The sequence below is a fragment of the Sceloporus undulatus genome, chromosome 2, assembly GCF_019175285.1.
Source record: "Sceloporus undulatus isolate JIND9_A2432 ecotype Alabama chromosome 2, SceUnd_v1.1, whole genome shotgun sequence".
In the NCBI taxonomy this organism is placed as follows: Eukaryota; Metazoa; Chordata; class Lepidosauria; order Squamata; family Phrynosomatidae; genus Sceloporus; species Sceloporus undulatus.
The window spans coordinates 146,449,526-146,462,455 of record NC_056523.1 but is presented as its reverse complement, the minus strand read 5'-3'; the positions used below and the strand labels follow the sequence as shown (position 1 = coordinate 146,462,455).

Here is a 12,930-nt window from a genome sequence, read left to right as displayed (position 1 = left end):
TTCAAATTATGACCAAGAATAAATCTAGGTTGCTCTTCCATTACATGGGGATAAAGATAGGATGAATAAAGCACCCAAAGAGAAATGTGCTATGTCCATGAGAAGAGGACATATAAGACCTTGGAAAGTACAGCACAGACTTACAATATGATTTACAGAGATGAGGTCCCAACATCTTACCAGCACAATCTGTTGGCCTGGTGACAGAGACATTTCATCAGCAGGAGAGCCTGGTGTGACCCGATGAATGAAGATGCCAGTTTGGTTGCCCCCAATAATGCTGATCTGTTCCAACAAAGCATTGGCTTGGAAAGCAATGGTGGTGATGCGGCTTGTGAAGCGCTGCGCAAGTCGACGGCGCATGGGCACACTGAGGAGAAGAGAACAATGAAGACAGGTTGGGCATTGGTCCTCTGGGGTCCTCTTGTGACATAATATTTTCCTCTTTCTTGGCCACTGCAATTTTGCTTTTGAAACATGGCTGCAACTCAACTCCAGTCACTTATTCAAGGCTATTCAGAGTGACAACCAACTGTCATTTAGAACAAGGCATGCTATGACAGACCTCAAGTTTGAATCACCAAGTACTGTGCATAATGCAGAAAATTCAGTATACTGTAGTTTCTCTTGGATATAAGCAAAAAGAAGGCATGTGAGCAACAAAACAGCCGGCTATTACTGTTACTGTCATATGCTTTCAAGTTGACTTGTTTATGATGACTCTGTCCTAGAGTTCTCTTTGAGGTTGAGAGAGTGTTATTTGCCCAGTAGCCAAGTGAGGATCAGAATCCTGGTCTCCAAAGTCCTAGTGACTGTCCAACATTTAAACCACTACCCCCTGCTCGCTCTCTTATTCATTTGGACAAAAGTAGAAATTGAAAATCCCACTGATTTATGTGTACAGAACACCTGAGCCTTTGAACCCAAGCTCCCTTAGACCACTGCATTGCAGTGCCTCTGGTCTAGCACATGACATTTACCTTTCTGAGATGCAAGGGTCCATATGGAACAATAGGGAGGTGCCATCTGCAAAGAATAAATATTTGAATAAATGAGAACAAGGTGATTTCTTGTAGGTCTCTAGCCCAAGCATCCACGTTACTCAGCACACACTCAGCATTTTAAAAGGTTCTGGAGCAGTGGACAAATTGCTACACAGATGTTTGACTAGCCATTCTTGGAGTTGTCTCATTGTGCCTCCACTGCCTTCTTAGATTTAGACACCAAACATCCCCCCCCCCCCCATTAAATGGGAAGAGCTGCTAGGGAAGGGTTTCATTTCTGTAGCAAACCTGGAGGAATGGAAACAGATTTCCCACGGTAGATTGCAGTATATGGAAAGGAACAGGACTTCCAGGCAGCTGATCCCCCACCCATATTGTACAGTGTTTACCAGTGATGTAGACTTGAATCAGTTGACTTGGACTCAAGTTGCTTCAGTGACTTGACTTTGACTTGACTCAGTAATAAATGCAATTCACAACTTGTATATTTATAGCAACTGTTTGCTAACATCATTCACTTTGAGCAGCAGGCAAGATATGCCCCCAGAGTGTGGGGCGAGTTTCTTGGAGGGGAATGGAAATGTGTTCAGCAATAGGCTTGAGGTAGAAGAATCTTAAAGCTTTTGAGAAGGTTTAGAAGTCTTGAAAAGGTTTAGAAGCCCCCTCTGATGTACAGCAGGGATAGGCTGCCAAGCGGACCTCAAGCCCCACCTCAAGCCTATTGCCTAACACATTTGCTATTCCTCTCCTAGAAACACAGCCTCCTTTTTTTCTGTTAAAGTTGGTTCCCAGACTTGAGGTAAAGGTAAAGGTAAGCCTTTGACATGAATGTCTAGTCATAACCGACTGTAGGGGGTGGTGCTCATCTCTATTTCTAAGCTGAAAAGCCAGCAATGTCTGAGTACTGCTCTGGTGGTCATGTGACAAGAATGATTGCACTGAACACTGCTATCTTTCCACTGAGAAGTGGTACCTGTCTATCCATTTGCATTTGCATGCTTTCGAACTGCTAGGACTAATGACAGGAGCTCACCCCATTATATGGCACTTGGGCCTTGAACTGCCAACCTTCTGATTTTCCGATAATCAGAACTGGCATCTTAACCACTAAGCCACTGCACCTTACTCCCGACTTGTGACAAACTTGAAATTTACTGAAGTATCTTGCAAAGACTTGAGACTCTGACTTGTGACTGAAGGGAGAGACTTCGATTTGACTTGGAGTAAAAGAGTTGAATACATCAATGGTATTACTGTTCAGTGTGATTCTTTGGAATGATCCAAGCCAAAGCCCACTTTTCCTTTCTTTCCATCGGAAGACTGTCCATATGGACAGTACTCCCAAAGATGCCCTTTTTCTCACCTGCCCACCCCCAAAGAAACAAGGAGAATTGCCTCTCTTGGAACATCTTTAACCTCTTCAATAAATCTTATCAGCTCCCCTACTAATTAACTTTTGTTAAAAAATCAAAGCTTCATAGGAGTATTGGCCTCAGACTCACGGCAACCAGACCTATCTCAGGTTTCAGTGCTTGAAAGTAACCTCCGTTATACTCTGTATAAGTAAAAGGATTTACAAACCAAAAAATTGTCCACTTCATGGTTTGATTTATAAATGAGTCAATATGGTAAACTAACCCTGCCGCTGGGCTTTCTCCTAAGGCGAAGGCCAGGTGGCAAGGAGGGAGGGGCAAACGATCACCTCTTGAGCTCTTCAGCCCCTGGGCCTTCTCCCAGGAGGTCAGTGGAGAAGGAGAGGAGGAGAGGTAGAATGCTTGCTCCTCTAGGGTCACACCACTGCCAGGCATTTTTCTGCTGGGAGAAGGCCAGGTGGAGGAAGAAGAGTGCCAAATACTCGCTCCTAAAGCTTCTCTGCCGCCCTTCCACCTGTTGTTGGTTGTTAGAGCCTTCTGTTGTTGTGAGAAGCACAAGTGTTAGTGGCTTTGGAGGGAGCGCCTTTCTCTCCAAACCACCTGCTATTAATTTGCTTTTCAACAGCAGAGCAACAAAATGTTGTTTGTATTGTTTACATTAAGCAGATTTTTGTTGGCTGGGATCATGTTAGGTGTAGTAGTGATTTCTTCAGAGTAAAAAGAGAGAGGTCCAGAGAAAGAGCTGTTATGCATACAAATCTACCAACAGGAAGATTGCAAGCTACACCAACAAGACTCCTGAGGCTGTATTATGTTATGATTTGCATGGATCAATACATGTGGAAATGTAGACCTACAAGAAATCACTTGCCTCCTCTTCCTCTTCCTTCTCCTCCATTCTGTGAAGAGATAAGAGGCTAGCTGTAAACAACTGAGGGCAGTGTCATGGGCCAAGAGCTGCAGACCTGGACCTGGAGGAAGAGTTGATGAGGAGGCTGAGGAAGGGACTAGGCAAGTCTTCCAGACAGGGAACAACCTGCAGCTCTCCTTGTTGCAGAGGCAGCCCCAGTCCAGCTCTCCTGCTGAGAACACGGGCCACAGAACAAGGGCGAAAGACCTGCTGATGTAGAGAAGGACACAGCTGGGGTCGCTTAAGTCCTCAATCAAGCATTAAGGACAAAAGGATCCACACAAAGATAGAACTAAGACACTAGGCAAGGCTACAGGCCAAGCAGCAACAAGGTCTGATTAGAACCAACTGGTGTAGGCTATTTAAAGCTGAGTTTGCCTAAGGCAGTTGTAGAAGCACCAGTCTGTTTCTTGGCCAGCATCCTGTCCCTCTAGACTTGTTTCCAGATCCTGCATTCCTCTTTCCGACTTCCTGGCTCTTCAACCCGGCGACCATATGACCTTGATTCCTCCTTTTTTCTCTTGGACTCAGACTGGTTGACCAGCACCTTTCTCTTAACGAACTCCCTCACCACAAAGACACTCTAGCTCAGGGTAGGCAACTTTTTGAGCCGGGGGCCGGGTTGCTGTCCCTTCAGACAATGGGGGGGCCGAAGTAAAAAAATAATAATTAAATAATTTTTAAACAATTAAATAGATAAATAAACCAGGACAAATGTAGGACAAAATTTTCAATGGAGGACACTTTGTTTAAAAAAATGAGGACATGTGGAAAAATTTGCTGATTTTTTTAAAAATATTAATTAAATAATGTCATGTTCTGAGGCTTCTATAGACATTGCCCCCAAGGCTCCAGTGGCAATCGGCGGCAGGACCGGGCTGGGGCTGGTCCAAGGCCTTGCCGGGCCGGATCTGGCCTGCGGGCCGCAGTTGCCTACCCTGTTCTAGCTGCTTATAATCACCTGCCTCTGCCTGCATGATCAGTTGATGGTTTCCTGCCAGCCAGTCTGTGTAGCTGTTTAGTGAGTCAGGACAGGCGGGCAGATGGGTGGCAAAGCAGGAGGACTTGCTAACCCCAAACTTTATCCTCGACTTATCCACAGGTAATACCATATTCTCTATTTTCTCTCCACAACCTGCCTCAATATACATATATACCAACTATAGTTGATGTTTGTATAAGTTGTTGGGCAGTTTTGGGGCCAAAATTAGGAATTTTGATATAATAATAATAATAATAATAATAATATAATTATATTTATTATATTTCCCGCCTCTCCACTGTGGATCGAGATGGGATTACAGCAATAAAACTATTCCATATAAAAATACAATAGTTAAACAATAACATTACTATTAATATCACTAAAATAACGGATCACAAATAGCATTCACACTACACTTCATACACAATCAGAAAACAGAGTATTTAATCTCTTATAAAGATCAGGTGGGTAGGGCTGCCGGAAGGATCGTCTTTAGTGCCTTCTTGAAGGCATCTAAGGTGGTGATAAGACAGATCTCCTCCAGCAAGAGTGTTCCACAATCTAGGGGTCGCCAGTGGTGAATGTTCTGTAAGAATTGTTAGCCGGTTTTGAGTACTCCAATAGGTTCTTTCCAGATGTTCTGAGAATGCGGGGCGGTTTGTTGTAGGGAAGCGTTCCCTCAAGTAACTCGAACCAAGCCATGAAGGGCTTTAAAGGAATAACCAACATGTATTGTGCCTGGAAGCTAATTGGCAACCATGAAGGGATTTTAACACCGGTTATGTAGTCTGATCTAAGCTGTCCGTGACCAGTCTGGCTGCCGCATTTGAACCAATTGATATGATAAATCAGAGTAAAACCTAGATCTCATACCCTATGTACTTTCTTTTCCTTCGGGAGATAGCCGACTGGGGAAGAGGAGGGAGTGCAAGTGTTTGCCCCTAAGCCTTTCTCCACCCTGGCTGTCCCTTTGTGAGACAGCCAGGCTGAGGAGAGGCTTGGGGCGAGCCCACCACATTGACCATGTAGAAGTCCAACCCAGGTTTTTTGGGTCAATTGTTGCCTTCCCCCCCCCCCCCTTAATACACGAGTGTATCAGAATACATGAGGTCAAATATACACAGTAGTTATAGGATTACCAATAATGCATTACCTTTATTTTGTAACAGAGGCATACTGATTTACATTCAAAAGGAACATAAAGAGAGGAAATAATGTTACAGTGGAGACATAAAAGGGAAAATTTAAGTATTCTGAGAATGTTTTCACATTTATGACATTTACTTATAAATCTAAACATATTTCCTCTTCACCCAAATCCTCTGGATTGGAATAGACAGACATTTAGGTGAAACTGTTATAATATGCTCTGGGGTAAGAGAACAGGGGAGGTAATTGAATACAACATCCTGTGGGAGATATGTTCTTCCCTTGCCATTGGACACAGAGGAAAAGTTTGTTCCTTCTGAAAAAAGCCTTACCTTCTTTCCCAGCATATCATTCTCAAAAAAGGATTCTCCATTTCTCCTCAGAGCCAAGAGTAAAATCCTCCTCCAGAAACTCCTGAGAACTGCTGCACAGGAGAGATAGAGGACATAAAACAATGGAAGATAAAGAAAGAAGTTAGCCCCCAGGATGCCAAGTAGAGCAGTTTCCAATCAGCAGATTCCTGGGGAGATGCCATTTTATGCCTCCAGTCTTTAACCTGTTGATACACATTTAAGATATATAAACATGCATTTTACAAGTTAGCTCTGGTTTAGATGTGCTCTCAGGCTATCCAACGTGGGGACTGAATAAATTTGTTTTCTCCAGTGTGTGCAGAGACCAGCAGTATATTTGTCACTATTGGCTACATTTTTATTTCTTTCCTGGAAAACTCTTCAGGCCTAGGGTCTGACGCCAATGGCTCAGGGGCAAGCACCAGTCAGGGATCACTTCTTTGAGTGGGACAGAGGAGTATGGTGTCCTCCCCACACCTCATGTGTGAAACTATCTAGGGACATACTACACATGTTTTAAACTGTGATCACACCAGGGAAGAAGAGGCATTGGCCATAATCATCACATGACAATGCCTCTGACCTGTAGTTGGCTGTCCCTAGGGCTATGCCTGTCCTGGGGGCAGGACTTTCCCGGTTTGGGCGGGTCCACGGTCCCGCCCCAGTTTGGCCCTGTCTCCCCCCCGCGCGGCCCTGGGGCGGGCTCCGCGATCGCGGAGTCCTCCAAGGCCTCGCCGGGGCCTAGGAGGGGAGGAGTCGGCTTGCCACCGCAGCGATGGCCCGATGGGGCGGCCCCCGCACCCCTTCCCGGCCTGAGAGGAGGCCAAGACTTCCTCCCAAGCAGGGAAGGAGGACAAGGTTTAAAATGTAGGACCTTTTTTAAAATTTCCTGGCCAGAAATTTTTTTAAAAAAGGTCCTACATTTTAAAACCTTGTCCATTTTTCCCATTTGGAGGTCCTCAGGAGGGCAACCCTAGCTGTCCCCAACCTCTCCTTTTCATTGATGGGGGAAACTCCTCAATGATCTGGCAAGCATGCAGTCCCCAGGTGTGAAACATCGCTGCTGTGGCAGTTGCATGATGCTAGTCAGGTGATGTTCAGTGTCCCTTCCTCCCCAGATCCTCCTCCTCCCCTTGCTATTCCAGATAACCTTTACTATCTTTAATTTTTTTCTATGTCTTTTGTTTTGTTTTGACTTCCATCGCATGAGCAGAACTTCAGAAATGCATGGGAAAAGGTGTGTGTGTGTGTGTGTGTGTGAAAAACTAAAAAGCATGCTGAGTAGGACACATGGCAGGGAGGCAGGGTTAAGAGAGAGGAAGAGATGGAGGCAGCAATCTTCCTGTGCAGCTGCCTTGAGAATGGTATGTTACCATTTTATTTTAGTAGCATAACTGATGCAAGAATGGAGCTCATGCAGAAGAATCCTAGGTCTAACACCAAACCTATCTTTCCTACTCAGGATCAGGATAAGGTCCAAACAAGTTTAATCCCTGACCAGCTCTTTAATTCTGGGAACCTCTGATATGGAGGAAGTGTACATCACAGTAGAGGCTATCTTGGTACCATGGGGCATCATCATGCCTTCGGTTGATATGGATGTTCCAGATGAGTAGAACCTATCTAGTTAACTACATGAATGGTCATGGAAAACTTCTCACATCTTGCCCCTCCTATGGCCTAGATTCATTGGTTGCCCTTGAGTAAATCACTCCCTCTAAGCCATTGTTTTCTTTGCAGAAAATGAGTAATAGTAATAGTAACCTACAGAGATATTTAGGGATTTAAAAACAATAAATATGTTTTCCAAATCTGAGATAAGTTTGAAATGGTATGAACAATCTTATAACATTATTTCTTTATAGGTTCCTAGTTGGAATTAGAACAGATTTCTATATATCTAGTGGACAACAGCATGACTGAAGACACTGCTGCTGTACACAGAATCTAATAGTATTTGAAGGCTTATGGAAACAAGATTCTAGCTGTCAGGTTATACAGAAGTGATCAAAGCTTAGAAAGAATGCAGGATTTCTAATGATAAGGAGAAATAGGATATTTACATATCCTTCCTATCTTCTTCTAATATATCCTCCATTTTGAATATTCTGCCCAAATCTAGATTCTTTGATAAACGTGATGGAGACCCCTTTCAAGCAAGCTGCGACCAAATTTCACATGAATGACTGGACAAATCAAGTGTTCAGCCTCACAGTAGAAATGTATAGTAGTGTATGGGAGAGGTAAGACCTCTGAGAAGAAGAAAAACTGTGAGTTAAAAGAAGGGGGAAAGGGACCTCAAAGAGATTTTGAAGTGAGATCCAAACCAAGACCTTCAGAAAAGAGGGGCTGGGGTTGTGTGTTGTAATGTCATAAAAGACTCAGTGGAAGAATTATTTGAAGGGGATCTATTTGTTATACAATTATAAGGTAGTGGAAGGAGAGAATCATCCTATATAAAATTGCTTTGAATTGTTTTTCTGTATCAGCAATTTGATATATATCTCTTAACCTTTTGCAAGTGTTATAATAATTCCCAAAGCCCTGACATACCTCCTGGAAAAAGAGGTCTCTTGCATGGCTCTCCTCTGAAGGGAATGCTTACAAGGTGGGACTGGGCTGCATGATCGGAAGCTCTCAACTAGTTCTTGGCTTGACCGATGGCTTAAACTGGACCATGACTGAAAAAAAAGAAGAAGTCAGTTTGATTACAAATATATTCCAGCATGTCACTATTCAGGGTTATAAATAAGGTATTTGTTCCCTTGCTTCCCATACTCTAAAGAGTGGGATCTTCCAAGATAGACTTCTAAACTCTAACTGGTACTGGAAATGATAAACCACACACACTCCTCTACAGTGTTCCCCAGCTCACTTTTCAGTCCCCAAAAATGTTAAGGGTTTGGTGAAGAATAATTTCTGATACCTATACCTCCGATGTGCTCAATAAGCTGTCCTGACTGTCTTCTTCCTGGGGACAAATGGCATGCATGCGCACTAAACGTTGCTTCCTCTTTGGACAATGATCTCCAGGCTCGGAGTTGGTGGACACATTCTGCTGAACCTGCTAACAAAGGACCCACAGAGAGAAGCAGGAGGAAAGGAGTCAGTCCCTTCCTTCAGAAGGCAATCTCATTTTACAAGATACAAATCAGACAACAGCACAAAGGCTGAAGTGCAAAAAGCATTACAGGGAGAAACTCTGTATCTTAGGTGACAGGAGGAGAACCATTCCTCTTTCAGAAGAGTCAGGGAGGCAGAAGAAATTTAAACCACAAGAAACTATAGTATATATTCTCCCTCCCTTTCCAGAAAAGAACAACACCCATCACTCCAAGTAAATAGGGGAAGTTAAAAAGGAAAGTAACATCCCTCTGTTGTTGCCAATTGAGGATTTTATCCTCATTTTAAAAAATCTCCTATGTGGGAGATGATAAAGAAGTATTCAGGGTGAAAAGCCAATGAACAAAAGCCTTAAATCTCTCCTGTGCCTTGCCACAGTGGTCTTAGTCGGGGATAAAAAAGAAATTGAGACTATGAGATATTGATCAATCAATCATTCAGCCAATCATGTAACTGTGGTTCTGAGACTCTGAAACACCCAGTTGTCTTCTATTAAAAGAGAGACCAGGATGATCTCTTCCTCTCCTCAGTAATGCCCATCCATAGGCATAACCCCACCTCAACTAAACCTTACCTTCAGTGCTGAGCCACTCAGGCCCACCTGCTTCCGGAGTTCACAGATCTCATCAGTGAGCTCAAAGACTCTGCGTCGGAGAGAATCTTTCTCTAGGAGGCTCTGGGAAATTTCCATCTGAACTGTGTCCCGAGCACTGTAGGCCTAGGGAAAGAGGACAGAGATACATTATCAGTGATATGGGTTCTGGGAGAAAAACAAAGAAAAACAAAGTATTCTGCAACAACAAAACTTCAAAGACCAGTACAAAATGGGACAAGAGATCCAAATGTCCCACAATGGTTTAAAAGGCTGTAGTGAGTAATTTCCTACAGGGCTCTGAGAATTACTTCAAACTAGGATCATGCCCAGCAAACAAACAAAACAGCTTCATTTATATACTGCTTCATACTGAACTAGCAGTGTCTAAGCAGTTTACAACTGTAAGCTAATTGCCCCCAACAAGCTGGGTACTCATTTTAGTCACCTCCTCGGAAGGATGCAAGCCTGAGTCAAGCTTGAGCCCTTGGCTGGTATTGAACTTGCAACCTTATGGTTTTGAGTGAGTGGCTGCAGTACAGACATTTAACCACTGTGCCACAAGCAGAAAATGTCATTGCAGCCACCACTGAATTTAGCAAGTACAAAAACATCTATCCTGCTGAAAAGATTTTGGTGTTAAAATATACCCAGCAATTGTGACAAGACTTCCTATCTAAATTGTTTGCTGAATGGCCTTATGCTAATTCTCTTTGAAAAGCAAAGAACATTTCAGCAAACAAAATTAGTACAGCAGCCAATTTAGATAGGAAGTCTTGTCACAACTGCTGGGTATATTTTAACACCAAGATCTTGGGTGCTCTGAGCTTACAATAAACAACAAGTACTAAATCCTACTATTTGACATGTGACAACTAGGGAATGCCGTGGCATTTCTGTACCCACTGCAACATCCTGTAGTTTTAGGCTCCTGCTAAACAGGGAGGTTGTCTTCTCACTAATTTTGTCAGCCTCCCTGTTCCATATGCTAATCAGCTCCCTCTGTTTGTTAGTCAGACTTCCAGTCCAGATACCTGATCTCTCTCTTTCTGTAGGTCAGCCACTTGTGCCTGGAGGGCACTGATTTTCTCCTTGTAGATCTCACAGTCCACTTTCATCCTCCGGCACTCCATCAAAGTGTGTTGTTTTTCTTCCCAGCACTGCTTAGAGAGACATAAGTAGCAAGATCATTGTCTCTAATATTAACATCTCTTATTTGTCCTTACTTCCAGAAGCTTCATTCATATATGCTATGTTGGCAATCTTAACAGCAGTATAAAGTGGAATGTGAGCTTTTAAGTACCTAAGACAGCAGGGCCAACAAAAGACATTTTGCTGCTTGAACAAGGGGACAAAATAGCCATCTTTGCCATTGGGCCTTACCAGACTGGCACTTGAATCAGAACTGGTGATGGAGTGACTTCCTCCATTTCCCCTGAATGTAGCAGTCTAATCTAACTTGGAAGAAACAACTCACTCTTTCAGGGTACAGGAAAACCTGAGGTAACAGGTTTTGCCTAATGGCCAGGACATCCTGGCAGTACATTAGTGTAACCCTACTAAGCATCCTCTACTGGAGAATAGTGTTAGACTGAAATCCCTATCAGTCCTATACAACACAGCTAAAAATAAAGGATTTTGAGACCTGAAGCCCGAAATATATGGAGGTGTGCAGTTGCCTCACCTCTCAACTAGAGGCTGTGGGGGAAAAAACTTTTTGTGCAAGGGTAACCATAAGTAGCACAGCACGGCACTCTCACCTTCTTGCGCTGATTCTCAGCCAGGGCTGCCTGCTCCCTCAGGGAGTGGATACGGTTCAGCAGCTCTTGTTTGCCCTCCAAAGCATCATCCAGGTTCTGCTCTAGAATGTCTTTCTGCACCTGGACAAGTGAGACATGCTTATTTGAGAAGCTGCTCTCCATACCAATCTCATCACTCCTGACCAGTGAAGAATTGACAGGTGTGAAACATATAAATGTGGCAGTTAGAAGTATGAAGATTTGCCTCCTCCAATTAGAGCCACCACAATCAAGCTACAAATGTCAAGGAAGATGGTGCCATTGCAAGAGACTTATGCAATGCAAATCTGCCTATTAACACACCCAAAGCCTATTTCACCACAAACATAAATTGCAGGAGTAGGGACCATTTCCCATTCCCAAACTACAGCAGGCCACATTATTTTATTTTAAAAACTCACACATATGAGTCGATGGAAATCTACTTCTGCTTGTGAATTTTGAAATATCAGTTTTTAAAGTGGTTCTGGTGGGTCTGGGGCTTTTTTAAAGCAAAACTGTTGCTTTTCTAAGACTTCAGGAATAGCAGATCGCAGTTTGAGACTCTTTGGGGGACAATTTTTGATTCCAAACTTTAGGGGTGTGCATAGGTCACATGGTCCACAGATGCTATTTTGCCCATATTTGCTATTCCTGTTCTTACACCAACCAACTTGCTGGTGTCTACCAAAGAATCTTCAGAACTGTAGTTAATGAGGTTCCTAAGAAATACAGGTTGAGTCTCCCTTATCCAAAATGCCTGGGACCAGAATTGGTTTAGATTTTGGAATACTTGTATTTGCATATATGCACATAATGAGGTATCTTAGAGATGAGACCCAAGTCTACACAAAATTCATTTATATTTCATATACCCCTTATACACATAGCCCGAAAGTAATTTTACACAATACTTTTTATAAGTGTATTCACGAAGGACAGGTTGCTTACCTGTAGCAGTATTTCTTCGAGTGGTCATCTGCGAATACATACAAATGGGTTGTACTGCGCCTGCGCAGTGCTGTTCGGAAATTTCTAGAATCACTGGGCAAAGTTAACTTTGCAACTTTTAGCAACTTTTTTGGCGGTAACGCCGCCCATCCATTATAAAGCCCCTGCGTTCCTGCTCTTTTCCCAGTTCCGCAATTTACGCTACGTGAGCAACATGAAAATGAGCCAATGTAGAGCAGGACACTGAGGGGAGGACGGGCGGGATTTGTATGTATTCGCAGATGACCACTCGAAGAAATACTGTTATACGTAAGCAACCTGTCCTTCTTCTTCATGGTCTCTGCGAATCATACAAATGGGTTGAGACTGACAAGCTTAGGTCAGAGGCGGAGGGAGTGTCATGAGACCAAGTAAGGTTCAACAAATGTGTTTATTATCCACAATAAATTATTTGAACCAAGAAAAACTGTGTCAGTCAATCATTTTTTGGTACCTCCATAAATAGCACTTAACCTGTATAAGGTATAAGGCACACATATAACAGAAAAGGTCATGCAAGACCTATGTAAACCATCAGAATGTTGCAACAAGCCGATTGGCAAAGAACAACACTCCCTTTAGAACATGTAAACCAATGGAAATACATATTTGACACAAAAACACAAGGAAAATGCAGTGCAATCAATGTAACCCTGAGACCAACACTGCCCTT

The 12,930-nt window shown here is 43.2% G+C and overlaps 1 protein-coding gene across 1 annotated transcript in view; it reads right to left on the bottom strand.

The window, feature by feature from the left end:
- Positions 1-12,930, bottom strand: part of CARD14 (caspase recruitment domain family member 14) — a 36,929-nt gene that overhangs the window by 7,662 nt on the left and 16,337 nt on the right. Inside the window, 8 exon segments of the mRNA XM_042449423.1 lie at positions 181-370; positions 981-1,026; positions 5,754-5,845; positions 8,328-8,455; positions 8,707-8,841; positions 9,472-9,615; positions 10,524-10,649; positions 11,250-11,369. Coding sequence (XP_042305357.1) covers positions 181-370; positions 981-1,026; positions 5,754-5,845; positions 8,328-8,455; positions 8,707-8,841; positions 9,472-9,615; positions 10,524-10,649; positions 11,250-11,369 — 981 coding nt within the window.